This window comes from Phaethon aethereus (genome assembly GCF_964289735.1).
Source record: "Phaethon aethereus genome assembly, chromosome: 2".
Lineage (NCBI taxonomy): Eukaryota > Metazoa > Chordata > Aves > Phaethontiformes > Phaethontidae > Phaethon > Phaethon aethereus.
In genome coordinates this window covers 83,991,467-84,009,770 of record NC_138582.1, presented here as the reverse complement: position 1 = coordinate 84,009,770, position 18,304 = coordinate 83,991,467, and the positions used below count along the sequence as shown (strand labels likewise).

Here is an 18,304-nt window from a genome sequence, read left to right as displayed (position 1 = left end):
CAGAAGACATGAATGGGAAACAGACAGACAAACCTTAAAACACAGCCTACCAGTTTTTTACATTTTTAATGATTTTAATAGATGGGACTCAAGAGAGCATGAGTTAGGTTAACATTTTTCCAGGACATTCCAGGACATGTTATGAAGTAAAATGTAAACTACTCTTAAAATAAAACTGTACTATTGCTTCAGGGAGCAGGAAGATAAAAAGTTAATCAGACCTCTCAAGTGGCCGATCAGGTGGAAATTAATTACAGATGTAAGGGGCCTGACTCATTATCTACTGGAGTTAAAAAGTATCAACTACCTTGTGAACACATAACAAACCCCCAAATGGATATGCTTCTCTTATACTCCATTAAACTACTCGGGTGTCTCAGTATTTCCAGGACTGAACAGAATTTTGTGACGAAGTAATTAATCACTATGTATGCTTTAGAGTTAGCACTGTGAGCCACATGCTCAGTGGCCAAATGTTTTGATTCAGGAAGCTTTAATTTTGTGGTGGCTTGTTTTTGCCAGGAATGAAAGGAGGTAGTGCTCTAACATCAGCTCACCTGAAAACTTCAAATGACAAGTTAAAATCATATTATTTACAAGTGGCTTTGGGGCTTCCCTTTTACTTTTCTCTGACTCAGGAACAGCACTAAAGGTTTTTTCCCCCTAAAAAAAAAAATAGTCCCTCTAAACTGAAACAAAATAGGGATATTTTACTGGGAAAATACATAAAAATACAGAGCTGTAAACAATATTCTTCCATAATTTCAGCTATAAATTGTTGTCAGACCCATGGCAGGGAGGAATGACCTCACTCCCAGTAAAATCTAGACCTATCAGGAAGAAATTAGTTACTGGCAATACAGTTATCTAAAACCAAATACAGCCTCAGGAAGACAGAATTTAATATTGAATTAACGCTTTGAAATATATCCAGCCTTGTCTTCAAAAGCCATGAGAGTTGCTTCAAAGAAAGGGACCTACTATGCAGATCTTCTACAGCTTACACATAAGCATATACACAGGCTATGTCTAAACTGGTGGGTAATCCAGCTCAGAGCAGGCAAACAAGTCAAACAAGGCAGCTGGCATGAGGCCCCTCCATCTATGTTAGAGTTTCTACTTCAGTCCAACTTCAGTCTGGTTGGTTGGTGACTGAATATTCCCCATCGCGGACACGGTTTGAAGCCGTCCGATGGGCTAACCACTGGTCCATCTGGAGATGATTAGATCTTCCTTAGGATGATGAAGATTTGGTGCTGTTTGTTCAAAGACACACTTAGGCAATCACAAACAACTCCTGCTCCCCTCTTCTCAGTTTATTGTCCTCTCCTGCTTTGCACTGCTCTGCTCTGTCATAAAATAGTTTGGGTTGGAAGGGACCTTCAAAAGCCATCTAGTCCAACTCCCCTGCAGTGAGCAGGGACATCTTCAACTAGAGCGGGTTGCTCAGAGCCCCATCCAACATGACCTGGAATGTTTCCAGGGATGGGGCATCTGCCACCTCTCTGGGAAACCTGGTCCAGTGTTTCACCACCCCCTCTGTGAAAAATTTCTTCCTTATCTCTAGCCTAATCTATCTTAAAACCATTACCCCTTGTCCTATTGCAACAGGTCCTGCTAAAAAGCCTGTCCCCATCTTCCTTATAAGCCCCCTTTAAGTTCTGAAAGGCTGCAATAAGGTCTCCACAGAGCCTTCTCTTCTCCAGGATGAACAACCCCAGGACACCATGCCCATGGCATTTTAACTTGTCTACAGGATGAAGGCAGGTTTGCACCCTCGTAAGCGTTGGAGTTTGCTCCCGTGTGCCTACAAAGGAGCCTGTACCGGCTTAAGACCTGCTAGGTGAAGGCAAACTCCAGCTGCAGGAAGGAAAAACCCTCCAGCAACAGCTGGGGCTGACTTTGGTGCATCACCTCAGGAGCCAGGGGCTCTCCCACACCAACCCCACCTCACAGCCTGTCACCTGCCAGTCAAGGATTTTCAGAGCTCACCTCCTGTTGACTCTCCAAAATACGTGGAATGGCTCTTGGATGTAGGAACATTTTAGTACAGAAGTCTTTGAGTGAGGAAGGCTGTCCACCACTTCTCTGCTGGCCACTGCTCCTCTGAGGATCAGATAGAGGTATCTGACTCCTCACAGGACTTCCACCTTCCTGAAGTATTTGCCAACCCTCCTTGAAGGTGGCAAGGGGAAGGTGACACCACAAAGCTGAATGCCCCAGAGAGACCCAACTACAATGAAACCCTGAACCCCCGCTGCGATTTTGAAAATGTTGAGAAACTTCCACACCACCTTCAGAAGGGGCTTGCCTTCTCTTCTTTCCCTCACCCCTTAGGCTGACGGGGCCTCTCCATCTGTCAAGGCCGTGGCTCAGGAAGCTATGTGTGCTCCCAGCCAGTGGGGACCCCCTGCAAGCCCGCTCGGGGCTGCAGGCGTGCTCCCTTGTCCAGCACTGGGGCCGAGGTGTTGAAGAGCTGCATTGCCAAACCTTCACCATTGATTTATCGTGGGTGTTGGACCAGAGGAAAAGCCGTGGGTCGGGCACCTTGGTTAGCGCGCGGCTGAGGACCCCCACCTTCCCGGCAGTGCCCCCTCCTCCGCCGCCGGCTGCAGGCGGAGGGCGAGGGTCAGGCAGGCGCGGGGGTTCGGACAGGTGTCCGCCCCGGCCCGGCGGCCGCCCCTCGGTCCCGGGTCGCAGCGCGGCCGCTCCGGCCTCCGGAGGAGCCGCTCGGTGCCGCTCTTTCCCCCGCCGCCGCCGGCCCGGCCGCCGGGCGTGTGTCAAACCCACGTGCTCCGGCAGCCCGCGCCGGGGAGCGGCGCCCAGCGGCTGGGCCCCGCGCCGCGCCTCCCCGGCCCGCACAGGGACCTCCGCCGCCGGCGGCCGGCCCCGCACGGCGGCCCCGCGGCCTGCGCCGGCCCCGCGGCGGCGGCGGCGGCGGCGGGGAGGAGGGCGACGTTTTCCTGTGCGGCGCCGCGGCCGTCGCCCCGCCGCCGGCCAGCGTCAGGCGGGGGGCGGGGGGGAGGAAGGCCCCGGCCCGGCCCTTCCCCTGGCCCCCGCGCCCCGAGATGGCAGCGCTGCCCGCACGGGTGGCTGGCGGCGATGTCCCTCCTCTTTTTTTTTCCGGCGGCGGCAGCGGCGGATCATTGTTGTGTGGGAGGAGGGCGGCGGGGATGGACTTGGTCTCTCGGATCTCCCGCTAAGGCGGCAGCACAGCGCGCCCCGCCGCCCAGCCAGCACCCGCCAGGGCCGAGCCGCGCCGGGCAGGGAGGGACCGGCACCCCGCCCGCTCCCCCGGCGGCTGTATTTTTAGGGGGCTCGGCTGCTCCTCGCCCTCAGTCCCCCCCCCGCCCCGCTCGCACACACGCACAGGACACGCACGCACCCTCCTCCTTTGCCCTTTCATCCCCCCCGCCGCCCTCCTGCGCCGCCTCCTGCCGCGGCAGATGCGCCGGGGGTCACCGCGCAGCTGGGACTATGGTGAAATTTCCAGCGCTCACTAACTACTGGCCCCTGATCCGGTTCCTGGTCCCTCTCGGCATCACCAACATCGCCATCGACTTCGGGGAGCAGGTAAGGCGGCGCCCCACCCGGCGGCCGCCCGCGCCCTCCCGCAGGGCCGTGCCGGCGGGGCTCGGCGCCTCCGCGGGGAAGGGCAGGGGAGGCGGGCCGGGCCCTGCCGTTCCGGGCCATGTCGGGCCGGGCCCCGCCGTTCTCCCCCGGCGCATCGTGACGGGCAGACACGGCGGCCCCTGCGTTGTTGGGGGCGGCGGGCGGCCGGTGCCGCCGTGCGAGCCCCGGCGGCGGCCCGAAAGCAGGGGCTGCTCCGCGCCCCGCTAGCTGCGCGGAGAAGGACGGCGCCTTTGGGGTTGGGTTTTGCGTTGGGTGTCGTGTGTCCTCCACCCCACCCCGTCTTGTGTTTTAGGATTATATAATGTGAAATTACATAACGCGTTCGCCGGGGGCTGGTTCCGGCGTGGTCCCCCCTGACACGGCCGCTCAGGTGCAGCAGCCCCTAGCGCAGTGCAGCGCAGCGAGTCCGCAGGCGGCGGCCGGCGCCGCCCGGGGACACGGGTGCGGGAGCGGGGCGCGGGGGGGGGGCGGGGGAGGACGGGCTGCCGCCGCCGGCAGCCCCTGCCGCGGCAGCCGGGGAGGAGGGCAGCATCCCGTTGAGGGACGGCTTCCCGGCGGCGCTCCGGGCAGGTGAGCCTCTGGCTGCGCCCCTTCCCTCCGCCGGTGCTTTGTGAGCCGGGAGTCCGCGGTGATGGCCACAGGGCAGAAGACTGGAAAGACCGGGGCAGAGCAGGAGTGAGCGGCTGACGCTGCCCGGCGGTGTCAGTGACCTAAGGCTGTCCCCTGCCCGGGGCACTGTGAAAACCTCCGGTGTCCCCCGGCTCGCTGTCAGTCTCCCTTACGTGCAGCCCTCCTGCTCCATCCACCTAAGCCCCGCTTGCTGCCTTGGCACTAAAAACATGTTTTGTGCTTGATGTACCCACTCCTCCTTTTGCCCCAGCTTTCCACGCAGGGTGCTTGTTTGCCACAGCTCTGTGGTATGGGGAAATCTCTGCTCTCTTGTTTCGGTCTTTATGACACGTAAAGCCCCGGTCTTGTGTCAGGCTGCACTATATAGGCCCTATAATTACCTTTTTAGTAGGATGGTATACACTAATACTTACTCGCGAGCGTTAAGCTGGGCAGCCACAGTAAGTATTGCACCTCAAATAGCTTTTATCCTTGTCTGAAGTCACTCAGTTTAGCTGAGAAGCTCTGGTTTTCTGAGCAGAATAGGCACTTGGTCCCATGCTCCTTGAGCAAAGATATGAGAAAATTAGTGGGCACTTTCACCCGTTTGTAAAGAAGAAAGTGAAAGGAAAAATATTACAGTGGGAAAAACTAGCTAACATCAATCATATGTTTGTCATGGCTGTGTTAATCGCAGTTTGCTTCCTTGTCCTTTTAAATAAGCCGTGACACCAAAAAATGCAATTCCATCCTTCTTTAACAACTACATACTTTCCTACTAAGTCAGTCTTCTATAAATCATACTCGGGGTGGTAGTGGTGGGAACTAAAGATAGAAATGACAAGGGAAGAGGTGATTTAAATGCTACTAACTGTGCCACATTAATACCATACAGCAGAAGTTAAACTGAAAGCAGTTCACTCAGCAAACTGAGTATGACAGGTGCGTGTGTACAGTTTGCTTCATACAAGGTCAGCTTGATTCAAAATCCATGTCACGTCCCGTGACTTCAGTGTGCTCTGGACCAGGATTTCAAAAATTAGCAAGCAAGATATACAATTTTGTAAGTGAGGAGCCTTCTGCCTGGCCGGGTACCAGTGACACAGGAGGGGTGTTAACATGTGGATGATACATGTAAGGCATTATCTAACCAACTTTGACAGCGTTAGGGACAAAATATCTCAGAAAATGTGTTTTATTTGATAACCAAGTCATAGGATTAGCCTTCCAGGAGAGTTAGCGTTATCCCCTGTCTCAGACGGCAGCTTGGGGAGGTGCTTAATTGAAAATGGAGAAATTTAGCAAGCAGGAAAACTTCTGCAGAAAACTCCAGCTCAGGGGTGGGAACTGGAAAGATGCTTTTTGTACCAGACTAGTGGGAGACTTACCTACATTGAAATCAGGAAACCGAGGCAGGGGCAAAGTTACTCCAGATCTGAAGAGATCCTCTGACAGATGAGAGGACAGGGGTTTTATTTGCCTGTATATAATAGAGGAAGTTATTTTTTATGCTTGTACGGCATTATTGTTGAATTTGTGTTGCTGAAGATATACTGACTTGCTGAGACAGTCACCTTTCTGTGCTCCAAATTGTAATAATTTTAATAACAGGACTGAATGGAAGCAACGTAAAAGAATGGGTGTGCCAAGAGATAGCTCTTAAAAGGCTGCCGTACCTCCTTCTGTGAATGTATGCGGCAGATAAAAAAGATTTCTAAGAATGATATGGGAAGTAAAATTTGCATTAAGTAACGTAACCTGCTCTGGACAATACTATGAAAGAGACAGGAGAACTATAGGTCAGAAGTAAGAGATGACTGTAAAAAATTAGAGAGAGAATGGACCTTGCCTGACCAGGGAGAAAGAGGTGTTTAAGAAATGCTGTTAAGTCATAAATCCTTTCGACGTGTCGTCTTCATACATTGCTCTCTCAAGCGGGGATAGTATTTGGAAGCAGAGTGTCCAAAGCAGAGCCATTTTAACAAAACTTAATACTGTTAGATAGCTGAGATTGAAAAGTGAGAAACAAAGAGAATCTCTTTTTTTCTTTTTTTTTTTAACCTTGAGAGGCTTTTCTGGGTGTGGAATAGTTTTATTGAATAGCAAACATCCCTAGGAAATTGTCAGATCCTTGGTATGCAGCTATCTCTAGATTTCTTGCTACTTTAAGGGAAATTTACAGTAAGGCTAGAGAATATTTGCAGAACATAGTTTATGACTGTCACCCTTGCCCCATATGAGATATTTTCTGTTTAGTTTATAGGAAGTAAAAAATGTTGGAGCAATGCTTGTGAGAGCTAACAAACTCATCTCCTGCAGTCACTTCCAGAACTGCTATAGCCAGTGCATATAGCCAGTGCAGAGCCTCCTGTTGACCCTTGGATGCTAACCCAATAGTGCTTTAGGACAAGGCTGTATTACAGAGTTACTCCAATCTAGTGAGCTGACCTCACCTGTTCACCTCATAAAATCTTCTTAGACAAATATCTGATTTTTTTTTTCCCCAACTAAAAAAGGTAGTCCTGATGCATGACCAGGTACGGTACCAGAAGATTAAAGAAATAAACAATTTCTAACCTATTTCCATAATTTCCTTCTGCGACCCATTTCCCTTACAATTTATTTACAGTATTACAGTAGCTTTTAGGAAATAAAATACTGCATAGCTTGCCTCTTAGAGTAAAGCCTTCAGGTAAATAGTCCCAAATATTTTGGCTGAAATTGCTTTCTCCACCCAAATATATATGTGTGTGAGTGAGTGTGTGTGCATGCATGCATTTATTTATTTGTTTTCTTTAGGTATATGCACACACACACACAAATATACACAGCAGAGCATTTTCACCCCAAGAGCTTGACGCCTACCAGCAGAAGAGAAATTCTCCCTTTCATTCTGCTGGTGAGAGCATTTGACTCTCAACATCTTATCCTGAGATTCACAGTAATTAGTGTTTTATTTAGAGCTCAGCTGTTGGAGAGCAGAGTCTGCATTAAAAATCCCAGCTCCCGTGAAAAATGCTGTTGGATGTACTTGCTTGGAAAGAAATAAACAAGCCACTCTCGTGTGATGGAGTGCAACACAACCTCAGACAGCTCACCCAGCAAACAATACCACCGTGACCCTGTGTGCTCAAAAATTCATCGCCAGCCGCATCAGTTTTCCTGGGGCAGAATCAGCCCTAGGCAGCGATAAATAGAATTTGCAGATGTGGCTGGTAACTCTCTCTGCTGCTCACGGAGCGGCAAAGGCCAGGCGGAGAGCAGCATTTTGAACTCGGGGCCTGCCTGAAGTAGTGCCTTAATTATCAACGGGAACAGCAGGAGGGTATTTTTTCCTTTCTAGCTGTCGTATAGCCAGCCCCTGAATCCCTCGTTTCAATCACTGGCACTAGTCCTTGGTTGGGCAGTTGTATTTGCCAATGTAAGTGTTAGGTATGCAGACATAACGTTGTTCAGCGGCTTGCAGGGCCTTGGAAACTAAAACCGGGCAAGCGGAGTCCTGCTGCCGCTTTCTCCCGAGGTCGCTCGGGTGCTCCGGTCCCAAGGAGGAACTGCCGTACGTCGCGCGCAGCGTAGCGGTTGGCATCACGCAGGCGAGCCGTCAAGGAAGTGCTAAACGTTTTGGATTCCAAGTCATTTTGCAATAATTGCTTTAAAAACAAACTGGTTTTTTTTTTTCTTGTATTGGAATGCTTTGTTTGGTTTTGTTCTTTAAGAAAAAAAGTGTTGCCAGAAAAGGAGAACAAGTCATGAATAATGTATCAAAAAGTATTAGTGAGCTTATCATCTGCCCATGCCATTTGCAAACTCAGTAGGGGGTTAAACATTTTGATTAATGCTTTATGAAGCTCATTTTTGGGGTGAGTGTTATTGTCTGGACGTTCGGAACAAGCAATGGGAGAGTTCACATTCCCAGCTGTTCCCTGGGGATTTGGGCCAAGTTGCGTAACCTTTCCGTGGCACGGTTCCCCTGCCTTTGAAGTGTGCCTAGACGCCTACCTGTGTGTCACAGGGATGTAATGAAAATTCATGTGTCAGAAGTGCTCCGAGATGAAAGGTGCTGTATGAGTGCAAAGTACTCCTGGTATTGCTGTTGTGCGAGGTGAGGGACTCATTTGAATCGTGTAGGACTTTAGTAGCATGTAAACAAGAAAGCTAACAAGGTCTTATAACTAGTGTAGACCATGACTGTATGTTATTACCGCAACCACGTTATTAGTATGGTACATTGATGGAAGTGCCCTATTTGTTTTGAGTTAATGTGAACTATACAGCATTTTAAATTAAATCTAGATGAAATTGTGTTGAAGAGGCAAACATCTACAGAGTATGCTATCAACAGAATTTTTATTTTTTGTTAAGTTGCCATGTTAGTGTTTTGAAGGAATTCATTTCTCCTGCAGGATTCACAAGGTAAATAGTCAGGGAGCGGCTAGGCAAGATCAGTGACATACATCTAACAGCCCTGTTTGGAGCGAGACAATCCAAGTGAGACCTTATACGAAGCGTTGACAACCGAACCAACACACAGCTGAAGTGGTAATTTTCAGGATTTGTACCTCAGAACCGACTCCAGAGACTTTCTTCTTCTAAAGAACGTGGCTTTACTTCCTTTTGCATGCCAGCCTGAGCCCTACAGCCTTAAGTCCTAAATAGTCATCTACCAGGCACTGGGGGTTTTCAAGCCAGCGCTAAGTTGCCTGTAGACCATACGGTCAATTCTTGAGACTACAAGTGATTAATTAGGCTTATATATCTATGTTAGTTGCAGTGGGCATTAGATACCAGGCACTGCATTCACCAGTCACGCAGAGCATTTGCTGGAGTTTCACAGCAAGCAGCGCACGCCGAGATCTGGGGCAAAGTCAAAGATCTCATAGAACATCTGCAGGTAAAAGCCAAATCTCAGCAATGGGTTCATGTTCTTAACAGTAACGGAGACACATACTCCTGGCAGCTAAAACAATGCATATTTGCATTTTACAGCACATAAGTTACAAAATAAACAGGTTATGAAAGAGCTGTGGGGCTTCACCACTGAAGATTTCAGATGATACTAGAAATTACGAGAATGAACCTGTGAAATGAGGAGTCCATCCCCTTTAGTGCCCAGTGTTGCCATAGGGCAAATTGTATAATCCAGAGCTAGGATCTGTGCTATGCCTCATTTGTTGGTACCTTCTCTCTTTTCATCCTACTCTCTCCTTCCTTCACAGACTCCTCCAGTTCCCCACTTCCCACTCCCAATTGCCTCCCACCCCCCGTGGCTGCGTCAGCACAGCTGTAAGGACTTCTCTGGACTTTCTTACGCTTCACTGTTATGAACTAGCAGGTTTTGTACTTGGTGATACCTGTTAAGCTACTAAGCTGAAGTAGTTGGCTAGCTGTATAAGTGCAGACAGAGCCTATTTCCCGGAAGGGATGGAAGGAGGCAGGGAGAAGCAACCCCGCGCAGCACCAACCAGCCGCTTATTTTTTTCTGAAGGAATTTAATTCATCTCAGGACTGTGAGTTCAGATCAGTAGGTTGTTTGAAAATAAAACGTTTAGGTCTGTGGGGTGGAAACGATTGTCCCTACCAGAAGAGTAACCGATGCGGTGGGAGACCAGGTGTATTTACCGCTTTGCTGAGCTGTCCCAAGTCCCAGTGTCTAGGGTGGAGGGCTCGCTCTGGAGATACTCCAGTCGTAATATCACGGGATATTCACTGCAAAAGGGTCATGTGGTAGCCAAGTACTTCTGGTGCTTATTTCAGAGATGGGGGAATTGGGTTCTCCTCCCTACGCCAGTGAAAATTTAGCAGATTAAGACAGCATCTGGAAAGAAGGATGAAAATACCCCGAGCCCAATTTTAAAACGTGGTTTCAAAACTGTAATTTTTAAGGGGATTTGAACCACCGTATTCTATGTCCTGGGGAGAAATCCCCAAAGTAAAACCTTTGGTTTTGAGTGGAACTGACCATTTGTTTTGTTTCAGGGATTTTTCTGTTCATTACTTTCGGTTGCATTTGCACAAAACCAAGAAAAGCTGATTTCTCTTTGCATTTGACTTGGTCTGAACTGATTTCTTCTTAATCTTCGCTCATTTTGCTGCTGCGTGGAAAACTTGGTTGTATACAAAGGCTTGTATGACATGACCGATCTTATGACTGTTTGAAGATAAGTGACTTTTTATATGCAAAGAAGGCCTATTACACAAAGCTCCAGCTCTGAAAGTGCAGATTCCAGCTATTAATTGACTTCCTATCTTCATCCTAGACATTTTTCTCTCTCCCTCTGTGAATTTTGCCAGTTCTAAAATAGTGATGTGTTTCACAAAGCAGTTACAAAGTTTATTCCTTCATGTTTGTAAAACATGGATGTAAGTTGCTGTATAAATAGAAAATGTAAATATATCTGCCAGCTCATGCAGAAACCTCCGTGCATAAAACTGAGCAATTCCAAACAGATTTTGCTTTGTAGCTACTTCGTGGTTGGACTTGATGATCTTAAAGCTCTTTTTTGAACCTTAACGATTCTGTGTGATTCTGTACTTTCAGAAATCTGTGATATTTTAAAATATCATAGATACTACTGCTGAGCTCAATTCCAGTTTAAGTGGCATATCAGAACATGTTATTTCTTTAAAAAAAAATGGAAAATTTCTAATGACCTTAGATTTTAACCAGCTAATCTAACTAGCTATTGGTACCTCATCCTATTTGTGCTTGGAAACCTGTGGATTTTGGTGAGAGGGAAGCAGGATCGTTAATGCAATTAGATCATCAGATTACACTTCCTTCTGCATGCTTGATTTTCTAGTGACATGATATTGCTGTAGCTATGGTTTTAGACACTGACGCTGCCTTTTCACATAACCATTAGCCGGAGAATTAAAAAAGAACTGCCATAAGAACAAGAGGCCTAAATGACCCATGAACTTCAGTGCCTGAAATAGCAAAGCTCTGCAGTTCTCCAGCTTCTATCATCTCCTCTATAGTACGGCTTCTCTTTCAGATTTTCCACAGAACTTTGCTACCCTGCTTTAAAGTTTGTCTGCATATGCAGTTTTTCTTGATTGGTTCCTTTCTGATGTGGTGCAGAATAAAAGTGCCTGCATGAAACGTTAATTAAGAATAATTCCAGGTGTAAACACATGTTTAGTTCCAAAGCGGACTGAAGTACAGCAGTGTTATTTGCAAAAACACAGTTGATTTCCATGAGTTAAGAACAGTTTATTAAAAAGTAAGTGCTACACTGGCATGAACTCTCAAGTGCCGATTAATTTATTTTCCCCAAGGTGATGCAAAAAATTCTCGTGTTTCTGACATGGCAGGAGTGTTACTGTTGGAGAAAGGGTGGTCACTGTTGCCCAGCATGCCCAGTTTGCTTTACTGATGTAGCGGTTCAGCAAGAGTTCAGCTTTTAGCATGGGAAGTGAATAAACTGCAAGACGCAACTTATATAAGTGATTTGCTTCCCAGAGCTTTTTTGCATTGCTGTTGGATCGCTAAGGCGATTGTTTCCAACCTTTTTCAGTTTTCAGAGCCCAGAAAATTTTCCAGTGGAGATGCAGAGAAAGTTCACATCCATACAACCAGAAGAGCATATCTGTGTTTACATTTTTTTTTCAGTTAATTGTCTCCCACTACTTGTAAATATTCCCTAAGGTACGGGGTTCTGTGGGGCTGAAAGGTCACTGCACCAGAGCACATGCTGGTACATTTGCTGACAAATACATTTGAAAGGCTTTTGGCAAGGAGACAGGCTGTTGTCTTGGCTTCCTACCTGTGTTTTGTACTTGAATTAGTGAACGAAGTCAGATGCAGGCCATACCTCAGCTTTCGTGTGCTGGCCTGAGATCTTTGTGGCTGCACGGCTTTGACCTACTCTGGCCAAAGGAAGTGTTGAGGCACACCAGCTGGGACCGTTGTTTTCCCTTCATTGAGCCGCATGGTCAGCGTGTTACCCCTCCTTCATTCAGCTGCGCATCGGTGACCAACACCTGAGGCATATAACCTCTCTGTCCGTCAGCGGCAGCTGCTGTCGCCGCAGCCATGGCCAGCTGAGGTGAGGGTAGCTGTGATCCACCTCCAGCAGCTCCTTCCTCATTGCGAAGACTCCCTGCCGCAGCATAGCAACGTGCTCCAGGAACTTGGCAGCCTTTGATCTCAAAATAGCCATCCTGCAGACGAAAGACAGACTCTTGTACAAATCCATCGTTACCATTTCCTCTGTCAGCATCTTACCAATTAAAAAGCGTTTAGGCCATTTGAGAAGAAAACAAATAGCTAGCAGCATTACCGGTCAGGACGACACTTCACATTTTCGGTTCTGGTGAGAGGGGAAAAAAAATGTCCATTACATAAGAGGAAATGTTATAGAAATGAAGCATTTATAGCTTGGACAAAAAGGTATTTTGATAACTGCAGTTATATGAGCTGCAGTGTGGTCATGAAGGAGAGGGAACGGATTTAGCTAGGTCACTGCCATGGAGGAGAAAGTGGCTGGGAGCAACGAGAGACATTGGGGAAGTTAAACACAATTTAGGCTGAAATCAGGTTTTCAGCTGATTTTCCAACTAAAAAGCAGGAATCATTCTCTCTCACACATCACTTCCTTCTAAAATGTGTTGGCATGAAGAGTGCCGTGCTTTAGATGGCGTTAGGTGGTGGTGGCATTTTACGTAGGCTCAAATTCCGTGAGTCACCGAAAGCAAAGAGTTTTGTGATCAGTGTAAAGTGCTGTACATGGTGGGACAAACCTGAAGACCACGTCTTCTGTTGAGGGTGACAAGCAGCTTGGGAACTATATAATCCTCAAAGACAGTGCAATCTAGAAGGGTAACGTAGTTACGGGCTGTTAGCATGGCATCATCCTATTAAATTGTACATGCTAATGTAAAATGTACAAAACCTGCAACTCAGAGGTGCAGAATTTCTAGTATTGAACAGTTGTCTTATAGCCTTCTGGTTTTCACACGATGCCTCCCAGGTTCCATGTACAGAGAGCACTTGCTAGGGAGAGAAACCAGAGTTACCTAGTTAACAAAAGTAGTGACTGCGAAACCCCTGCCTTGTTCATTTTAGAAGCATAGCGCTGGGGTCTCCCCGGCAGAGCTCAGGGGGAAAAACCCAAGTGATATAAGCTTATCAAAAATACGAGGACCTTTCCAGTATGAGAAAGCGTTGAGATGTCCTCAGCGTGGAAGTAAGGGGGATCTTCACTCTGCTTTTAAACTGGAGGCTTGCTAAGTTTTTTAACGGGCTTAAAGGCATAGCTGCCACGAGACTTGGCAAGCACAGGGGACCTTTCAGGTCCTGCGATGCCGTAGAGTGCATGCCCAGCCCTAGACCCGTACCATCTTTCCAGTTTAGTTCTGCAGATCCTTTGTTTTGCTTGGTTGTCCCATGGGTGCGAGAGAGGTTTAGTTACGCAGACATCCACGTGGCTTTGTCGCCAGGCTGGAGCCTGCAGTGCGGCTCCTCACCCTAATCGCTACCTGGGAGCCCACCCATTTTGCCCTTGTCCTGTTATTACCTTCTGTAACTTACTGGATCAGGCCATCCCAATTCCTCCCCCACTGTGGCATGGTGGAGATGCCTTTGAATGCTGGGATTATTTGCAATCCTCTGAGCCCAAGAGGTCAGCTGAGGAGATGAGTTCAAACCGGCCACCGACTCTGCCCAGCAGAAGTGAACATATCAGGTGATGTACTTGGAAGGGCAGCTGGTTTTCTCCATTTGCACAGCCTGTGGGCTGCCTTACAGGCGATGGGGAATAAATCTTCCAAGCTGAATATTTGGATCATCCTCTTAATCAAATTTTAATTTTTGCCCTCTCTTGCTCGTAGTTTTTTGAAGCCTGTCAAAATAATCCCAGTTGTCCTTGGCTTTGTACAGTCAGGGGGACATCTCTGGTCATTTTTCCCTGCACTTCAGTAGTACAAAACAACTGGTAATGTGGGACTCCAAATTTAGTATGACAGCACTGTCAGCTTCCCCTGTGTTTATGTTGGGGCGTAACGATTTCACAATCTTAAGCACTTGCTTTGAAAGAGAAAGGAAGTCCAAACCACAAAACATTTTTCAGATCCTTGAGACGCCAAAGGTAGTCATCCACAAAAAGCTTTGTTTTTGCCACAGGTAAATACAATTTTGAAGCACTTCTCTAATACAAAAGCTGCGTACATACACGTGCACACGTATGTAGTGTGTTGTAAGCCGGAGAGTGCCTTTATAGGAGAATTATACACTGAGTGGTGCTAAAGTACTGTCTTGACTACTTACTGGTTATATGCAAGGCAAAATGGTTAAGGAAATAAGAACAAGAGCTGTGCATGGGACTACTTAGGTAATTGCACATGCAACCTGATGTGTCCCTTATAGTTTGAGCTGCCTCTGGTTACACGCTATTATGGTGGTTTCATGTGCAAATGCTACTTTATTTTTGAATCAATGATTCTGAACATAGATTTCATCTTTTCAAAATGTGACCTTGAGAGCACCCCTGATCACTGCACCACAGTTTTTTATATACTTGTGGGCAGTCATTTTGCTTCAGAGCTTTTTATTTCAAAGCACGAAAGCATGACGACCTTTCAGCATTCACCATCTTGTTCTTATATGAGCTTTCTGAGATGCAGTCAACGGTCTACTGGTTAGGACATGGTCCAGCATTGTAATAGTCTTGGGAAGAGCTTTCGTCAGCAATGCCTTCTGGATCTAATATATAAGTAGTGTGTTTTTTTCTGCTAATACTGTGCAGAGGCCAGCGCTTCTCTCTTTAATAAATTTATGAGAAATCACAGCAGGTAGCCTCCTTGACATTTTCTTATTGTAGGCTTGACCTGTTGGTAAGCTTTGTATCACTGTCCGGAAAAGGCCTGTATAGCTGTGGGTTAGCTTTTCCACATCACAGCATGACTTTTTTTGTCAGCTGCAAGCTCCTACCGCATTGTGGGTGGTTGCATTACTAAGGAGAAAATAGCTAGCAAAGGCACAATCATTGCCTTGGGACTTCATCAAGGAAACCTCATGTTAAGTTGCATATTTGTGACTTGAGCTCCAAGGGTTTTGGTCGTGCTTGCAGTAATCTGCATTGCATCTGCATCCAATCTGCAGTGGATTCTGTGTGCATCCACTGATTTGGACGGGGAAATGAGTAGTAAGAGAGAGAGGTTTAGGTCAAGGGGGGAACTGCCTGTGAAGAAGCAGCCTGACAACTTTGGCATCAGAAGTACCGGCACATGCCACAGTGTCCAGCAAATGCCTGTCTTGGGACATGAAAGCTTTTCACCGCATTAGAAAGGCTGAGATGCTTACAGATGAGGTGGCTGCGGGGCTGTAATTTCATCACTGATATCTTGCTGAATAATGAAGTAAATATTTTTTCCTCCTTCATCCTGCTGGAAGTCTAAAGTAGACAAAGGAGGCACGCCAGTGTAAATTCAGCTTAACGAGAAGGCAATCAGGTTCTCTATGACCGGCACCGAGAAGAATGTTAAAAGTAATACTCAACCATCTGGCGATAAAGGATAACCTGCACTGAACTGTAGAAATAAATGGAGGAAAAAACATAATATCACTAATATCCTTGACCTTTTTTCAAGAGCAGATAAGAATAGTAGTGGCACCTGAAACCATTAGATATGAAGACAGTGATTTCTGGATGAGTTTGCCTTATCTCTTGAGAACTTGAAGAGTATGGAGTGCAACGGCAAGAAATAAGTAAATTGGCCGGAGAGGGAAGTGCTGATGTCTACAGCTGTAAGAACAAAGTATATCCGATTTTTTTTTTTTTTTTACTCTTAACACACTTACAGCATTAGCGACCCTAAGCACTGTTTCACTTTGCTATTGACACAGTGTAGGGGTGAGGGATGTACAGACAGCTTGGGATGGTTACAAAAAGGGATTAGTAGCTGTTTTGCAAGAGGTTATTATTGCAGCTTCTCGGAGTTGCTGTCAAAGGCAAGTACAAGCATGAGCATCTCTCATTTTCTCTCCTTAAAGAATAGTGCCTCTATAGTCTCATGACATTTAGCATCAAATACCTCTACACTTTTCTTCTTTCTGTTTTGGCCAGATAAGATTCTATAACCTTAAATCTTCTGTGTATAGCCCTTTGTTTTGTGATTCCTTTGTGAGAGAAAGAAAACATCCCATTGAGAAAGAGAGAAACAGGATTTAAAATAGGGAGCTGCGCACAATTCAATCGTTTTTTTTCCCTTCCACTGAATCCCTGTGTGGCAGCGCGCTGATGCAGCACCGTAACCAACAGTCTGGCATCGGCAGCCTGCCAAGCCGAACCCAAAAGTATTGGGCATCATCGAGCTCATCTTTTACTGTCTTTTTCGGGCTCTTTGTTTATACTCGTTCATTGAAAACTGGGGATTTTTTGGTTTCAGCCCTGGGCTGGGCCCGTGGACCGCTGTGGCTTGTGGCCCTGGACAGCTCCTCACTCCTCCCTGCCTCCTGCTTGCCGCCCCGCCACCCGTTCGCTGCCCTTTTTTTCTGCAGAGTAGCCTGTCGTCTTCAAACATCTGCTTCCCTTCTGCCCTCTCCACTTTTCATTTTCTGCGCCGGTCCGGGGCTGCCTCCAGAGCACATCCCATTGCCCTTTGCAGGCAAGCAGCCCACCGTAATCATGACGGCCAGGTTCCCACCACCTGCCCCCGGCAGATGCCTCCCTTGCAGACGAGAGGCCCGGTTCAGCAAGAGAAATGCTTAACTCAAAATCTTTTTGATGTTTGTGAGCTTTAACTTTAGGCCTGAGTTAAGCTCATGCACAGGTATTTATCTCATATGAGGCAGCCAGGCTTCAAGTGAAGAATGTGAGCTTTGTGAAGCTGCAAAACTGTATCCAGCAAAGGGTCCGTGCTCGCCTCTTCGTGTTCCTCCGGACATGCAGCTGCAGTAGCAGGGGACGTGCTGCCCAGCTATTTGTCCTCCTCCTTTCACATCCCACCGTGTCAGGGCCTGCTGCGGGTTACCCCGGTTCGGATGCTTTTTCACTGCGCTGCCGCTGCCGGGGACCCATGGCTCCCTATCGTCCTCGCCCCAGCGGCGTTTTGGATTCCTGCTCAGCACGATGCTGCGTAGGAGAAGCAGTGAATTTTTTCTCCCTGTGTATTGGTGTCTGGTGGCACGTGGTAAATGCCTGCTGTCCTCACTGGCATTTTTTTTTCTTAATATGTTGCAAACGAAGGTCAGGGTGATTATTCTCTCACTAAGTCTTAAAGCCAATTTCTGGATCACAGACGAGAATAGCATTGCCTGCATTCCTCACATGCCTCTTCATCCTGCCGTAGAGGTCTCGTTGCTGTAGCTGACTAGTGATGTTTTCTTACCTGCAAGGTCAGAGATAAAGATGTTGGAGTGCTGAGACAATCTAATCTTGGCAAAGCCTCTTCTGGACCAGGGAGTACTTCTGCTCTTTGGTGTATTCTTTCAAAGACAATCCTTTGAGGAAACCTGGGAGAAGCATGTCAAGCTCAGTCATTTTACATGGGCATAAATGCATTGTGCGGAGTGTGAAGGACGCATTCAGTGTAGACTTCGGACAGAAATGTATCCATTGTGAACCTGTGCATCACTTGAGGGACTTTGGAGATGTTTATAACCGTTCTTAGCATTATCAATATTTTTAAAATGCTATATATAATTTGGCTTCAGACATTTTCAGGTCATAACTAAACTACTAGGCTTGTTCCAAATCAGAGATGGATGACATGAATAGCACTGTGTGAGTCAGACTCATCACATGTTCTAAATTAAACTTGTGCTGAGCCAACATTGATCTTAAGACTCTTTTTGAAAATCTCCCCACCTTACAGAACTTCCTGATAGTGTTTCTACAGAGGTTGATAATGAAGAAAAAAAATAAAGCAGAAGAGTGGAAGAGAATAAGGAAGCAACAAGCTGACTGGTATAATGGAAAAAATTAAAACATGCAACTAGGAGAAAGTATTCTGAATAAACAAGTTAGTGAAGTTACAGCTTCAGTAGCAGATAGCTTTTGGCTTGCCTAGCACTCTCAAGAGTTCAGATTGCAAATCTCTGAGTTTATCAAAGCAGGGTCAT

The 18,304-nt window shown here is 47.1% G+C and overlaps 1 protein-coding gene across 1 annotated transcript in view; it reads left to right on the top strand.

Moving 5' to 3' along the window:
* The first annotated feature begins 3,414 nt into the window (after positions 1 to 3,414).
* Positions 3,415 to 18,304, top strand: part of ANKH (ANKH inorganic pyrophosphate transport regulator) — a 106,509-nt gene continuing 91,619 nt past the window's right edge. The window contains exon 1 of the mRNA XM_082014598.1: positions 3,415 to 3,573. Within this exon, the coding sequence (XP_081870724.1) occupies positions 3,478 to 3,573 (96 nt within the window). The 5' untranslated portion in view covers positions 3,415 to 3,477. The remainder of the gene's footprint in view (positions 3,574 to 18,304) is intronic.